The 18,067-nt window shown below is 34.0% G+C and overlaps 1 protein-coding gene across 10 annotated transcripts; it reads left to right on the top strand.

Annotated features, from left to right (window-relative positions):
* Positions 1–15,583, top strand: LOC125660281 (uncharacterized). 10 transcript variants are annotated; one of them, XM_056148902.1, is made up of 6 exons: positions 1–497; positions 1,327–1,395; positions 2,042–2,191; positions 7,487–7,535; positions 8,250–8,398; positions 15,011–15,583. In XM_056148902.1, exons 1-6 carry the CDS (start codon positions 330–332, stop codon positions 15,278–15,280), a joined length of 855 nt encoding a protein of 284 aa, XP_056004877.1. In that variant the 5' UTR covers positions 1–329; the 3' UTR covers positions 15,281–15,583. The 10 variants fall into 10 exon arrangements, with proteins under 10 accessions (XP_056004877.1, XP_056004876.1, XP_056004874.1 ...); XM_056148901.1 differs by lacking the exon at positions 7,487–7,535 and adding an exon at positions 7,386–7,458; XM_056148899.1 differs by lacking the exons at positions 1–497; positions 7,487–7,535 and adding an exon at positions 7,715–7,769 and having other exon boundaries at positions 753–1,395; positions 8,262–8,398.
* The last annotated feature ends 2,484 nt before the right edge of the window (positions 15,584–18,067 follow it).

Raw genomic sequence — 18,067 nt, 5'->3', positions numbered from 1 at the left:
GCATTCTACAAAGAAAATTGATTGTTTTAATTATTATTATCATAAATATTACTGCATTCTTTGATTCCCCAAATTTGTACTCTAAACAATCGTGTAATGAACGAACTATCTTAAATGTGGTTCCAATTTACATTCATTACAGATTTTTATTTTTTTTATTTTTTTGTTTGTTTGTTTGTTTTTTTGTTTTTTTTTTTTTTTTGGTTTTCAGGAAAGGTAACTCTAATGTGTTTATAACTGCTAAATGTTTATAGTGATATGCTGCTTTAAAAGTTTAATGACACAGTTTGCTTTTCAAATAGCTAATCACTTCACATATCCGTGATTTCATGACCCTTCTGTTGAAAATTTTTAAAAATAATTTGCAGGGCAAGCATGTGCATAGATATGTCAACAATAAAAGAAAGGACAATGAGGTCGAAGGGCCATCTCCACGAGACGTGCCAAAATATGGGACCAACACAGCGTTCCGAGAAATATCCCGGTTCGTGGAAAAGGTATATCGACGACTGTCAATCTGTAATGATTGAATCTCTTGTCTCCCTCCCTTCTCTGGGTACTGTGGAGGACATTTGTTATGGTTTCATTGATATTTAACTCGTATCGGTGTCTTGAGTATTTGATCATAATTTATCACCTGAAAAACTTGCACAATTGATGTAGACAAGAGAAAAATCTATTTGCAATCAGTGTTTAATCAATGTTGCTTTCTTCAATTATCCTTCAGTATACCTCATGAATTTTGACAGACAGGAGACCTTGTGTTTTCTGAAAACGATCGACCTACAATAACATTAAATATCAAAGACAATATAAATATAGCTGTATTTGAATACAAAACAAAAATAGATGCTTATATATGTGTGTGAACTGAAGGCCGCAAGATTTTTTTTCTGCTGAGTAGAAGTCGGTCATCCCTGAATACAAGTAAAGGTACTTCTACATACACATGTCGACCAATAATTTTATATTTAGCTCAGTGTCTAGATCACAATATGGCGCTAAATCCTACATGTCTGCACTGAATGCAGAATATACGTTAATGGCATTGCTAACTACTTGATCCTGTGTGGAATGAGGTTGAGAATAAGTTTCAGACTTTAGTTCTGCAAAATGGAATATAAGTTGCAAAGTTTAGAATCTAATGACAGAATAGACCACGTACGGGGAACCTGTCAAAAGTGCAGCCAACTGCATAAAAGATGTTTCGTTTTTGTGTGTTTGTTGTGCGCGTTGTTTGCATTTATCAACTTTCTCCTTCTGATTTACGTCGTAGGACGCTCGGATGTTGAAGCAGACATTTTGAAACAATTGCATACTTTGCAGGCACGTGTCCAGACCCTGGAAGCAATTAGCAGCGGTTCGTTGTCCGCGGTGAATGAAGCGCGGCATGAAGTAAGTCATTGTAACCCGATCATTTGTCTTCGTATACAAAATAGAATAATGGTTTTAAGCAACAAACATCCCCAACATAGACCTTCTTCAATCTGGACATCAGAGATTCCCCTTGTAGGTCATCTCGGACTCCAGTTGAATATTGAAAATATTTTTACGTCTACCAGATCTTTAATAATTGACCTCACGTTTGGTTTTCTGTTGAAAATTAAAATTTTTGAATCATTTCAATATGCAATGAATTTGGAAGTCGGCAATTGTTAACGAGTGCTCTACTTTTTCTTCCGTGCAAAGGGGTATTATCAAATCTTATATCTCCTGAGTTTTAAGCACTTAATTTCATGTTTTCGAAATATCATGTACGCTTTTGAAAATTGTATTTGCTTATTCAACCATGAAAAGGTTATATGTGTTTGGTTTAAAATGTGAAGATCATAGCAACTCGGATTTGATTTATCAGAATTCCTGAATTAAGAAAAAATTCTAAAATGTGCAGTTGCATCAACGTGATGTCGGGTGCATTTGAATATAAACGAAAGTACGTTAGATAAAATTGACAACTACAAAATCTGTATGTATGTAAAAGGATTGATAGTAAACGATTTTGTCTCCATTTTGATTAATTTATTTGAATTTGTTATTCCAGTTTGTTGATTTGGCGGATCAAAAAAACTATATTTCATCCTGGAATACATCACCAGAAGGCAGAGAAAAACGTGGGGCACATAAGAAGAATAAGAATGTGAATAAGAAACATAATCGAAAACGCAAACACAAACAGTGCTGCAAACCTAAGGTATGACCATTTCTTGATATTATTTTTACGTATGATCATGATTGCCCCAATCTAATTAAATTTAGATCCTTTGATCCGCTCACGTATATCGCTCAACAGAATATCTTTATTTTTAAACTTATAAATCTAGTGGTCCTTAAAATTCAATTAATAAAATTCAGAAATATCGCCAAAATGAAAGTGAGTCAAAAATGTACGTATATTCTTCATTTCAAATCATTTTACTATTCATTTATCTAAACAAAATCTATTCAATAAATTGATGGGATTGGGGAGCAGGCTTAGCCTCTATGGGTGACCCTTCTCTCCCTAATACTCGAACAGGATTTGTATATGTACACAATTGAGTAATTTGTGTAATTAATTTGAACTCTACATATATATATTATTTTTATATTATTTGCACACATTACAATTTAGTGTACTATACAAGTATACATCCAATATTGATGGTACCTATTATATACATTCTTAAAAATATATTATATACATGTAATAAATTTGAAGATTACCTAAATCTTTTGGTAAATGCAATAAATTTGTGCACATGTTTAAAAAGTTTCTAATTTGTGTCAAAATCAATATCAGGATTTCCAGATCACAACAGACTAGTGGATACGCGTGTAACAGTGCCTGACATCATTAAATTTATAGTATGGAGAAGCCATGTCTATAATCATTATAAGCACTTTACTATAACTCGAATGACTGAAATATCTTTTGTTAAAGGTTCAATCAAAATTACCTTAAAATTATCCAAAATCCCTCTCACAACTGATCTGACAAAACTCCACTATATGAATAAATATCAATGGTAATTAACTACTTAACAAATATTTTTAAAAATCCCCCTTTCCAAATTCCCAGAAATTACACACTTCCTTTATTTTCATTGATTCAATACCTGGGATTAGTCAAATAGGAAACGGTATTTAGATACATATATCTATAGTGCATGGAGTGCAATTCAATCGGAATGAAACATTGTATCAAAAGATTATTTTTTTTCAATACTGACTTACAAGCAAAATATATATTTTTCCTTGACCTAAAATCTTAACAGTTTATGTTTTGCTCTATTTGTTTGGTATCGATTAAATTTAGTTGGGGTCGTATATTAAGCGATATAATTGGTCAAAATTTTTAACCAATGAAAATAAACTTCCTGGTAGATAAAAAAATTATCTCTAAGTTGATCAGAACAAACCGTGGCTTAGACATATACACCCTCTGTGTCATACTGACTTTCTTGACCTGCTCACCTGGTCAAGTCCTATATCTAAATATATGTTGTACCTGTGTCTAGTATAGGTAAAGAAGTTTTGTTTGCAGCAAAATATTAAATGGAAACCTGGATACTCGAACATAATAATGTTTTAATGAACATTTTAGAATTAATAGTGGTGAACTGTATGCGTTTCCCGAATATTTAATTCTTACCTCATGAGAAGTATGGTTTTCACTCGCTTTGATAAAACTAATCCACTAATTTACCTGTAGTTCATCGCCGAAGATCGGGTGTGTTAACGGAAGTAATTAGTTTTTTGCATTCGAAAATTGGAGTTATTATGATTTTTTGATATTCATCTACATGCAATTCAAAACCAAGCAGAAATTTTTATGAATACATTTTTAAAACTGAAATTTCTGGTCATCTAGTTTCTTTTAGGTATCTTGTTTAAGGCGTGTAAAAATGGGTTTTTTTCTTCAGAAAATGCAGAGAAATTTATAGAATAGAAAATGCAATTTAATATAGGTGCCCAAGGCAACTAATGCATGATATAATTTATAAATTGTCGTTAAGGAATAAATGTCTAGGTTACTGATATCATGGGGGAATAAAATAATTGAATCACTGGGTTAAAAAATCTATTATGCTTCCATTAATTTTATAACCCTCATATTACCATCAAACTAAGCATGTATATCTTATATTTATAATCTATATCATATATGTACGTCTTATGTTATGTTGAGAGGTTAATCAAGAAATGAAATACGTTGAAACAGCATATTTTTATCACTGGTAGATATGCATGGATAAACTGTTTTTGTGAACGGATTGTTGTACATTTACAGCGTAAAATTCGTCACTCTCATATCTTCTTGCTTAAATTATGTGAGCTTCTTACCTTAGATTTACACTTCATTACTAAGCAATAAAGTTTGAAGCATGGGTTCTAAATGTTCTGTCTGCAAAATCTATGGTACAAGTTACAGTAAGATTTATTTTTATTCACGGTTGACGTTGATTTATCGATACGTTATAATTTGAGGATCAATCGGTTAGAAAATGCAATCAACGAAAAGTAATTGAATATGTTTTCATTCTGAGTATTATTTTTTTTTTCTAGTTTCGGGGGTCTTGAAAGTGAAGACAATAAAAAAATATTTGAATAGAAAATAATTTCAGTAACTCTTAAACATCAGCGATTTAAGCATTTGCCAGTTTACTGTTCCCTATTAATTTCAAACTTTGTTGTATCATGTAATAACCATTTCTATTACCTATAACAAATTATTTATGTTAGAAATCGAGTTTATAATACTGATAAGCCATTAGCCGACAATATGGCTGAAATATTTTCATGTTTAAAAGATTAATTTCCATTTGATCTCATTTCGATTTAAAATATAACCTGTACTAAAGAATAATTTACATTTCATATCTTTTCAATGCATTTAACATTTTTTCCCCAATAGAAGCCCATTGGGAATGAACGCCAATATCAATGAAAATTACACATCAAATCAAAGATGGCGGCACACAATATTAGAATGCGATGTTTGATGATACCTCAAATAATTTTGGAGGGAGTGTGTTCATTATTATGCAAAATGAACATCACATTCATTCTCTCTCTCTCTCTTATATATATATATATATATATATATAGTTTTCCATTCACTACTATTGATTTGATTTGAGCTCTTTTATTGAGAAACTCCTTTAAGGTAGTTCCACCATCGTGACTTATCACTTATAATGATTGGAAGTAGAAAAAGTGTATTAATTTCCACTCAATATAGTTTAATTTAATTAATAACCAAAGAAAATGTGAATGTTGTCACCTTTTTTTTTAAGATCGTAGACATACAAAACAACAGAGTTTGAAGTGTAGGTTAACATTGATCAGTAAATCACGCTAAAACAGAATGATAAAATTAGCGTCAACTGTTTAGAAAATTGCTAATTTATAAATGTGCATAAATCAATAGTGGATATTACGAAAATCATTGTATTAGATATACTATAGTGGAAATGCCAGCATAGGAGTTATTGCTCATGACAACATTTTTGAAATTATAAATAATTAATTATCTTAGGAAAATATAAACTTTGTCACTATCAATAGTTTACAAATAGTTTTATCCATTTCATACAATTCCTTTGAAAGATATATTTTTATCATGTGCAAAGTTTAATTTATTTTATTTTTTTTAATTGCAAAAACATATGACATCACATGAGGAGGGATCCACCTTAATATTTGATTGATATTCACCAACATATATATAGATATAAAGCTACACCAACAACCCAAACCCCATACAAACTGGTAAATTCTAGAAACCAATGAAATGTTTACCAAAGACTATTACTTGTTTAAAGAGGTCAAGGAATGCCACTTGACATAAAGAAATAAAATTTTTAACTATTTTTGCGTCAGAAAGTATAATCTTTAATGCTTTGTTCAATTTGAATATATTATAAACACAAGGATGTGGGATCTCAGAAATTCACGAGGTATCATTTTATCACATATATAAAATTACATTGTATATGAAGCACTGGATGGACAAAGGACGCACACTGAAAATTGTTTACTTAATTTTCCTAATATGGACTTGTTTGATATGAATTGTATTGGCAAGAATTGTAAGTTATTCCAAAAGTTGGAATTCTTTAAATCAATCTGAAATTTTATGTAGACCATATACATGTGTGTATATATACATTATATGCATGCAATAACGACATTTAGACACCACCGTAAAGCTTCGCCAAGACCAGATTAATTTCTTCTAAACAGGGGCGATAACTAAGGGTCTCATAACTAATACTCGTTTGTCTTTTTTCTACGTGGAAAGCGTCAATTTGTATTTGTACTAATATAACATGTATTCTCATTATCTTTAAGATTGATGCTGTTCATATAGAAGGGACAGGGGGTGAAAGTTATCCTGATTTTCCCAGGGGTAAATATAAGTCTTTTCTAATGGCATGAAATCATAGCATTTTAGATGATACTTTGAGCAATCATGACGATCAAAATTGTTGTAGTATATTATATATTATCAAAAACAAATCGTTGGAAGAGATACATTTATTTGCCATACGGTACTCAGTTCTTTAAATATTGGTTTCTCGACTTAAAATAGAAAATTCAAGGAGTAAATCGCAATGTCATCAATGATTAAGCTCACAACTAAAGGTGGTAGTGTCTCTACATGAGTGGGGAAAAACTGGAATGCAGCCTAAAAATTAAACAAAGCAAATATATGCCTGACGATTAAAATCGTAGTTTGTTTACCTTGTTTATTAATCTAGTTCATTTTAACTTTGCCTTGGGTATAGCCTTGACATGTATTATATCATCCTGGTATTGGGCGTAGCCTTAGTCAAGTTCCTGTTACACAATTCTTCATGGGTGCGGTCCTCAGTTCTATATTTTTCACACATACACACACACATTTGCATTATTTTCATGGTTTTTCTCCCCCCCCCCTTTTTTTTAGTTTAAAAGTTCTAGGGTAGGAAACTACATATACAACTCCGTCATTTCGTGTTTATGAATCATTAATACTTGGTATCTAGTTGAACAAAGTGAAGATAACGAGTAGTGATTAATTTAACTTGCTTTGTGAAAGATGGGTGGAGTGCTCTCATATTCGTGGTGTGCTGTAACAAAATCATATGACGTTTAATCTGCGAACAATAGACTTTGTTCTTTCACTGGCATATAAAAGACAAAATATTCTTACGCACGTATGATGAATATTTTTATCTTTGAACTTTTTTTTCATTGTTTATCAATCCCAGATACACCACTCACCCAGCGTCCTGCATCACATATCAATGCACTTGCTTCTTTTCCAAGCGAACACCGTCTACGAATATGAATTCTTATGAGGAATTAGATAACGACAAAGTTCCAACAAGAAGACTTCATGCCACTCATTCTAATTGTAGACAGCTGTAGAAGCTATCCAGATTGAGGGCGAAATAAACAATGAGGGAATAGAATTTGACCACTGGGCTTACGGTAAATCTAGTCATATTTCCTTTTGTAGTTAACTGGGCTGCAGGTGGTTGGGTATGACGGAGAGCATAGACCAAATGGTAATTCCACCCTTATTTCTAAGTTTTCTCTATATGCAAGTTAGTTTTAGCAATGCATGGCTTTTGTGTGCAGGGATACAGGAGAGTGCACTTACATATAGCTGGATTTGAAAATGGTCCTGAGAGATAAAAAAAGAAATAAACGAACGTGACAATTTTAGTCACCCTTATTTTTCTAGACTGTTGTGCTTCCTGCTTTGCATTCATCTGGGAGAGGTGGTTACCAAAACGACGGTAATACTTGCCTTAAATATCAAATACTGTACATGATATCCATCAAGTTATTGTTCTGCTAGTTTCTGTTTTCAATATGGCTAGTTTTTATTTTTAATAATGCAGGTGCATGTTTTTGAATTGTAGCAAGACCGTTTTGGAATGTATTTGAAGATTTGCAAAATTTGAACTTTATGGATGAATATACAATTATTTTATAGTATATTGCTATAGCAAAACTGCAGAACTTTTTTCAAGATTAGAAGCATGGATAAAACTATAGCACTGCTCAATGAGTGCAGTACCTTGAAAGAGAAAGATCAATTACCTTATACGTGTACCTTGAATTTCAAAACGAATTTATCAGGGAAAAGTTATTCATCTCAAATAATTTTTGAAGAACATAAAATTTCATGATATCTCAAAGTATCAAAGTCACAATAATATAATAATGTAATAATTATTTATTACTGCATCTAAATACATGATCTTCATTTACAGAAACTCTTTCAGGAACATTCCACAAGTGGGAATATGCAGAATGGTTTTTTAAGTTAAGGGAAAAGCAAAGAAAAAAACAGTTCGAACTGGATTTTGGAAATGGATGCCTGACAGTGAAGCAAGATGGACTATATCTTCTCTATTCACAGGTCGGTACTTTTGACAGAAATTTGTAAAATTTAATATTTTCATATCTTTATACCATCATATCTTGCGTGCTTCTATTGGCTCATTATACTGGAAACAATCTAAAAATAGGAGTGTGTCATGGATTTGGCACAACCCTTATCGCAGTGTCAACATATCGGCGTGTTTTAGGTAACCTGCATCCGTCGCCATGCGTTAACAATTGAACATTTTAAACTTTTTCTTGATTCTAATTCTTTTCATATTTGGTATAAAACATTTTTTGGACACGACGGACAAAATTTGTATATTATAGGACTCCTGCTTACCGAGGCCTGTTTCTAAACTTTTTCATTTTTTCAGCAGAATTAATTCTTTTCATGCCTAAAACTACTTTAAATGTGACGTCACTGTACCACGTGACTACCTACCTAATTAACTAGACTTTTTTGAAATCGGGACTTAGATTTAAGTCTGTATTGTGGTTAATTATCGCAAAATTTTGGCGAACGAACTTTTAGAATTAATTACTATAAGCATAAAGAAGACAAAATGCATGTAATTTTGTATACTTTGAAAACATGACATGTGGCGGGGGAAAACTGCCAAAACTTTACCAATTTTTAAAAAAAATCTTTTTCTTTTCTCTACACCGCACATCCGTAAGAAAAACTAAATGTATAGTCATGTAGAGCTGGAATGCCACTACCAAAATTGGGAATTCCATGATCCCCGGGGTAGGGGTTCGAACTCAAGGGCAGGGCCAAATTTGGCATATGGTATTTATGTGCAAACATTTAATTAACACCTTTAATGCTATTGAAACTAAATGGATATTTAGAAGGAGCAGATAGCCCTTTACAGAATTGTAAATATCATGATCTGAGGGGTAGGGGTTTTGTTACCAGGTTGTGGTCAAAATCGTCATAGTAATTAATGCCTTTATCATTTGAAAGACTTATTCTTTAATTTTACTGATACTATATAAAACTTATAAGCGGATCTTTAGGAAAAGCAGAAAGGGGAGGAACAAACTTGTTCATTTCGCAACCCCGGGGCTCTGGTTCTAGGCTAGTATGACGGAGGTCCAAAATAGTCATGTACTGTTAGTATGACACATATTATGTAAAATCTTTCATTAGTATGGGTACTTTCGGTAGCATTTTTGTTTTAAAAGAACACATTGTTTTATACCGCTACTGAATATTAGAATTTAACTTTGATTTGCAGAACAGGAAAATTATGATAGATTTCGTAGTGTTAGGGGCTAGTGAATTTTGACTAATACTCAGGTGACTGATAAGGTACGTGGGTCTATTGTTTTGCATTACATAAGTATTTCATGGAAAATTATCTGATTTATTTAACGATCTCATTTTTGATCAAGTGTTCGTGAAATTAAAAAGCATTCAAAATTGCAAAATACGGGGAGCTTAAATTCTTGTACAAATTTTTAGATTTATAAGCTCAGAATCCACTCTTGCACATAGCACCGTAATTCACAATATGTGGAAATAGAACTTTATGTTTGCTATTTCTATGCAGTCGTATGATGATATTTGCATTCACTGTGTGTTTTCTGCTTTAAAATTTCTATTGAAATCCATTTCTTTGTCATATGCAACAATAAAGACACATTTTGTTTCAATCTAGTGAGATCCGGTTCTTTAATACGATTTATTTTACCTCTACTGATTTTTCACTAAATAAATGTAAAGACATATTTTGATGAGTCTCTGTAAATCACTGTATAATTACCGATTCCCTGCGAAAATCAATGAACTGATACACACCTATTCGGAACACCTAGCTACTTCATTTCATCTGTGGAAAGTTCTAATGTCTTCCGAATTGAGTCATCAATAATCATCAATTGCAACTACTCTACTATTTTCGTAACCGGTTACGGAGAAGGACGAACGTGATCCGATTGGAATAACCATTATACAACGGAATTGCATCATGCACGAGCAGTCCCTACCTCACATGTATTTCTGAAAGATTGATTGTTTTGATTTTTTTTTTTTACCCAAGACCCACTGGCCATTGTTGTTGTCGTTTCCTTAACCACACAAAATAAATCTACCTGTTTGTATATAAAATAAGACCTTGACGTCCTTGAACATGTTAAATTATTTTAGAACGTTTAAATCAATTCAATTAAAATTGATAGTTGTTATGGGTTTTTTTATCTCCTCTCTATTATGCTTCTACAATAAAACAGTGAAAGTATGTCATTTAGGGAGTCAGTAAAATGGCAGTTCCCCTTGAGGAAGCCTATTTCCCTTGGCTTTGCTTCGTTAAAATAGCCTTGCTCTCGGGGAACTGGAATCTTGCTGACTCCCTCAATGATATACTCTAATTGTATGCTGTCCGCGTATGAATATATACATTCCACGAACTACTTTTTGAACCATTAAAAAACAAATATATCAAAGCAGTACACAGAGACATATAAATCAATTTGCAATTCAATAAAGAAATTGCATTCATCTTATACATGTAGAGTTTGTCCTTCTTGGGCTATTTCCCTTATCATCGTTCAAATATGGAAATCATCACCAAATACGGAGACAAGTCCAGGTCAGGTGATTTTCAGCTGTTATGTTTAATAACTTTCAGGCCAATGATATATATTTTACATACTTTAAAGTATTTATATTTTTATTTAAAAAAGAATACAGAAAAATATCAATGATAAAATGTCTTTCTCTGATTTGCATGTTAGCTACCTTTATTTTTAACAATCCAACTAAAGACATATAATTACCATTATTTAATCTGTATAGTTCATTATACAGATACTTATTGGGAGTTGGTGTCTTAAAACTAGTAAAACTTGAGTTAGGTCCCAATTATTCATTCGAAGTCCAATAAACTATATTAAATTTAATAAATACCAGAAACTGCTGATATTTTAGCTGAATGTTTGATTGAATTATTTTCGAACAGTGGTAGTTTTGAGTGACTTACAAAGTAAGTAAAAACGTTGAACTATCTACGGCACTATATGATAGTAGTCAGTGAACACAGTCTGTAGACAGTATATGATAGTAGTCAGTGAACACAGTCTGTAGACAGTATATGATAGTAGTCAGTGAACACAGTCTGTAGACAGTATATGATAGTAGTCAGTGAACACAGTCTGTAGACAGTATATGATAATAGTCAGTGAACACAGTCTGTAGACAGTATATGATAGTAGTCAGTGAACACAGTCTGTAGACACTATATGATAGTAGTCAGTGAACACAGTCTGTAGACAGTATATGATAGTAGTCAGTGAACACAGTCTGTAGACACTGTATGATAGTAGTCAGTGAACACAGTCTGTAGACAGTATATGATAGTAGTCAGTGAACACAGTCTGTAGACAGTATATGATAGTAGTCAGTGAACACAGTCTATAGACACTGTATGATAGTAGTCAGTGAACACAGTCTGTAGACAGTATATGATAGTAGTCAGTGAACACAGTCTGTAGACAGTATATATGATAGTAGTCAGTGAACACAGTATGTAGACAGTATATGATAATAGTCAGTGAACACAGTCTATAGACAGTATATGATAATAGTCAGTGAACACAGTCTATAGACAGTATATGATAATAGTCAGTGAACACAGTCTGTAGACAGTATATGATAGTAGTCAGTGAACACAGTCTGTAGACAGTATATGATAGTAGTCAGTGAACACAGTCTGTAGACAGTATATGATAGTAGTCAGTGAACACAGTCTGTAGACACCATATGATAGTCAGTGAACACAGTCTGTAGACAGTATATGATAGTAGTCAGTGAATACAGTCTGTAGACAGTATATGATAGTAGTCAGTGAACACAGTCTATAAACACTGTATGATAGTAGTCAGTGAACACAGTCTATAGACAGTATATGATAGTAGTCAGTGAACACAGTCTGTAGACAGTATATGATAGTAGTCAGTGAACACAGTCTGTAGACAGTATATGATAGTAGTCATTGAACACAGTCTATAGACACTGTATGATAGTAGTCAGTGAACACAGTCTATAGACAGTATATGATAGTAGTCAGTGAACACAGTCTGTAGTCAGTGAACACAGTATGTAGACAGTATATGATAATAGTCAGTGAACACAGTCTGTAGACAGTATATGATAGTAGTCAGTGAACACAGTCTGTAGACAGTATATGATAGTAGTCAGTGAACACAGTCTGTAGACAGTATATGATAGTAGTCAGTGAACACAGTCTGTAGACACCATATGATAGTCAGTGAACACAGTCTGTAAACAGTATATGATAGTAGTCAGTGAACACAGTCTGTAGACAGTATATGATAGTAGTCAGTGAACACAGTCTGTAGACAGTATATGATAGTAGTCAGTGAACGCAGTCTATAGACACTGTATGATAGTAGTCAGTGAACACAGTCTATAGACAGTATATGATAGTAGTCAGTGAACACAGTCTGTAGACAGTATATGATAGTAGTCAGTGAACACAGTCTGTAGACAGTATATGATAGTAGTCAGTGAACACAGTCTGTAGACACTATATGATAGTAGTCAGTGAATACAGTCTGTAGACACCATATGATAGTCAGTGAACACAGTCTGTGGTAGTAGTCAGTGAACACAGTCTGTAGACAGTATATGATAGTAGTCAGTGAACACAGTCTGTAGACAGTATATGATAGTAGTCAGTGAACACAGTCTGTAGACAGTATATATGATAGTAGTCAGTGAACACAGTCTATAGACAGTATATGATAGTAGTCAGTGAACACAGTCTGTAGACACTATATGATAGTAGTCAGTGAACACAGTCTGTAGACACTGTATGATAGTAGTCAGTGAACACAGTCTGTAGACAGTATATGATAGTAGTCAGTGAACACAGTCTGTAGACAGTATATATGATAGTAGTCAGTGAACACAGTCTGTAGGATGAGTATGCTTTACAAAAGACTTGTTCAGTAAAATGGGAAAATAACAGATAATATTAAACTACAAAAAATACCAGGACGACTGCATGTTCATTGAAATTGTTGGTCCATTACTCTAAGTAAATATGAAATCTAACAATATCATAAAAGTTGTATTCATCCCAAAGATACCAGTTAAAAACATATCAAGCTGGCACTTGGTAGTTATGCAAAACGAAATCTGGTGGAGTTTTATTTAGTACCAAAAACAATGTAGACTTGCACAGTTTAGAATTTCACAATAGTAACTTGGATTTTGTGTCAACACACAAACATCTAGGTATTATTTGTTCACACGATCTCAGTTGGTCGATTGGTTCAATATTAACCAATGCATATGCTTTTAAGAAACTGGGATTGCTTAAAAACTTACAGTTAATGTCAGTCCTAAAACTTTATTACTTTTAAACACTATTTTGATAAGACCTCTGTTGGAATATGCATCTGAAGTATGGAGTAGGTGTTTAAATCAAGATTCTGAAGGGAAAAAATAGAAAAACTACAATCAGCAGCCGCGAGGATAGTGACAGATCTCCCTTGGCATCACGAGGATCTATTTCGAAACTGGGTAGGAACCACTTCTTGTCAGAGGAAGGGTCAAATTAAAATCAATCATATATGGAAATTTATCATAACTTGGTACCAGACTATCTTCAAAATAATGTATGAAGTATACGTTTATATGAATCAAATCATATCACCAGACAATCGCAAAAAATAATACCATCCCAAATGTAAATTAAGCATGTATAAATCATCCTTTGCCCCGTTAGCGATAGATGAATGGAATTCAGTACCGATGGAAACAGGACAATCAACTTCTCTAAATTCTTTTAAAAACAGTTTACATTTCCTATTACCACCCCTGCCTTCTTATTTTCGCGTGGAGAACGCTCCTGGAATGTAATGCATACTAGATTGAGACATAACAGTGTATTAAATAAAGACTTATTCAGATGTACCTCTATTTGTTATTGTATAAGAGGACGTCTAACACTTTATTCTTGTATAAGTAGTCTACTCCAAGAGATTATTTATTTTAATGTTCTTTTTTAAAATGGATATCTTACACATAGTGGACACATGTGTTACTATGGGGAGACGACTCCGTTAGTATTTCTGACAATGAATAATTATTATCCAATGTACAATTGTTTATAAAATGATCCGGTCGTTTATGAATTTACTGTCGTATCTTTACACATCATATCAACAGATCTGTAAATTTTAACAAGTGTATTTACTGTCATAATTTTCATTTGTGCTTTATGTAAAACATGATAAAAATACCTTTAATATCATTATGCTTAGATATAGAACATTATTTTGTGTCATCAATTGTTACAAACAGCTTAACAATAAGATATTTTCAAACCAGTCATGCAATACTTCTAGCGATAGATTCTCTAATGACTCTACATGTATTTTAATTATATTACAAATTGGGGTAAATACCGTCTTCTGTTGATCTGATATATATACGCTACTGTCGTTAAGTAAAATTCATATGATCTATCATTCTTATGTGTTCCCTTTGTCAATATTCAATTTAATGTTTTAGATTGATTCAACTTTATCAAATGATAACATATCGCGGAGATACTATATAATTGTACGCATTTAGTTCTGTATTGCATTAAAATCTTTGCACTTCCTGTTTTAGATAACGTTGAAAGGTAACGGAACACAAGGCTACCACGTGATGAAAAACAACGAGGCAATTTTAGCGTGTTACTCCAATAATATGATGTTGCATGATGAAGACAAAACATCGTGCTTTACCATGGGTATTTTTAGGATAAACAGAAATGATACCATTTCTATAAGACACATTTCTACGTCTGGTGTCAGAGCTGTGTTTACTTCAAATGCTTCCTTTTTCGGAATGATCAGGTTGGGCCGATTTACAAATAGTGCCTTAATTGCCGTGTAGTTTGAATATACTGGTGGACCTGCAGCTAGAATCACCAATGGATTTTCAACTGGAGGGATCTTGGTCGTCATCTTCATTACAATTTTATTTACATGTATATATTTGTAAATTGTACTGTATCTTTATCTGATGTAAAAGGTTTTTAAAAATCTACCTCAATGATTGCTGAGCGTGTTGTAAATATTATAAGTGTAGAACTGATCAAACTGTCACAAATGTTTTATGATTGTAAATATTGATCACATTATTCTATTTCTTAACGATATAGTGTTTAGATAGTGGAATAAATTTGAACAAGACAAACTTGGATTTTTTCTTTCTCTCTTTCTTTCTGTTTTCTATTTACTAGTACTCATGGATTGATGTTGATGTTTTTAAACGCTAGATAAGTTTATTTCTTCATAAGCAATTTCCTTCATTAAAGATTAACTTATATGTACGAAAGCTGTAACAGGTGGGATATTAATGAAAGCATAAACATATCGGGCACTGTAACTCAGCTATTTTGTGAAATTAATAATAAAAAAAATCAGAATCTATAGTGGTCATAGGTTGGGTACAAGCTAGACGAATTTCTTGCCAATTTCTATCTTGCTTATACAACAGAAGCAATACATAAAATATCCTTACCAAACCATAAGAAAATTCCATTGTTGTTGAAAGTGTATTTATTGATCAAATATCTTTGATAAACAATTCAACATGTATAATAGAGACAAAATTAGCAGATCACGTATTATACTGTCTATAAATATCTACATGTACTCATATAATATAATTCTCATTATGGGGTACTGGAAAAGAATTTGTATAGAGGAAAACATGGTAACGCTTTATTATTGGCTAAATTTTTTTCCGTTCTGCTTTGTTTTGTTTTTATTTTCTTCTACTTTTCTGATAGTTTTTACTTCAATATTGCACTTTCAAGATATATAGATATCAAAAAATGTATTTTTGACACTGTTGTTGAAAGGAACTAGCAGCAATTTTCTCTACAATAATTGAAGGTTTCTGAAAAGGGATTAAATGCATCTTTCCTGTAGAAAAATTGTGTAAAGATATAAAAGGAAAAGGAAAAATAACTTAAGAAAATTCGAGAATGAACTCGGAAATGTAAACGTACATTAAATGTGCCTCGATTTTGTTATGCTAGTGCCACAGACGCTGTAAACTAATCAAACATGGATAAGTTGCAGTAAATTTCCTTGGTTTGTCGTTCCGCGAATTCTGACGCAACTGAAACTAGAAATGATAACCTTTACTTCTCAGTTCAGTATCGTATATATTGGCTGTTAGTCATTGAATTCATCCAAAGCGTCAATGTCCTCCCCAAGCATTTTCAAACTTGTACAGGTTTTCCTCAGCCGACTATTAAAGGTGAAGATGACGAACAGTGATCAATCTCATAACTCCTATAAGCAATACAAAGTAGATAGTTGGGCAAACACATACTCCTGGACACACCAGAGGTGGGATCAGGTACCTAGGAGGAGTAAGCATCCCCTGTCGACCGGTCACACCCGCCGTGAGCCCTATCCGTAGTCAAAATCAGTGAACCTTATATCCTGATCAGGTAAACGGAGTTATCCGTAGTCAAAATCAGTGTACCAAGAGTGGGATTAATATACAGAGGAATCGGTTGAACTGTTGTATTCTGTTTGGACTATCACACATATACAAAGTTTATATATGTATAGGAAATGAATTTCATTTTTGAAAATACATGAGGGTACAGTATGAACTGCAACGCTTCACGCCGACATACCATTCACGCACGTTAGGGTGTGAACTCGCGCCGACATACCATTCACGCACGTTAGGGTGTGAACTCACGCCGACATACCATTCACGCACGTTAGGGTGTGAACTCACGCCGACTTACCGTTCACGCACGTTAGGGTGTGAACTCACGCCGACATACCTTTCACGCACGTTAGGGTGTGAACTCACGCCGACATACCATTCACGCACGTTAGGGTGTGAACTCACGCCGACATACCATTCACGCACGTTGGGGTGTGAACTCGCGCCGACATACCTTTCACGCACGTTAGGGTGTGAACTCACGCCGATATACCATTCACGCACGTTAGGGTGTGAACTCACGCCGACATACCATTCACGCACGTTGGGGTGTGAACTCGCGCCGACATACCATTCACGCACGTTAGGGTGTGAACTCACGCCGACATACCATTCACGCACGTTAGGGTGTGAACTCACGCCGACATACCATTCACGCACGTTGGGGGGTGAACTCACGCCGACATACCATTCACGCACGTTAGGGTGTGAACTCACGCCGACATACCATTCACGCACGTTGGGGTGTGAACTCGCGCCGACATACCATTCACGCACGTTAGGGTGTGAACTCACGCCGACATACCATTCACGCACGTTAGGGTGTGAACTCACGCCGACATACCATTCACGCACGTTGGGGGGTGAACTCACGCCGACATACCATTCACGCACGTTAGGGTGTGAACTCACGCCGACATGCCATTCACGCACGTTAGGGTGTGAACTCACGCCGACATGCCATTCACGCACGTTAGGGTGTGAACTCACGCCGACATACCATTCACGCACGTTAGGGTGTGAACTCACGCCGACATACCATTCACGCACGTTAGGGTGTGAACTCACGCCGACATACCATTCACGCACGTTAGGGTGTGAACTCACGCCGACATACCATTCACGCACGTTAGGGTGTGAACTCACGCCGACATGCCATTCACGCACGTTAGGGTGTGAACTCACGCCGACATACCATTCACG

Source organism: Ostrea edulis, chromosome 9, assembly GCF_947568905.1.
Source record: "Ostrea edulis chromosome 9, xbOstEdul1.1, whole genome shotgun sequence".
NCBI lineage: Eukaryota > Metazoa > Mollusca > Bivalvia > Ostreida > Ostreidae > Ostrea > Ostrea edulis.
This window is presented reverse-complemented; position numbering and strand designations above follow the sequence as displayed.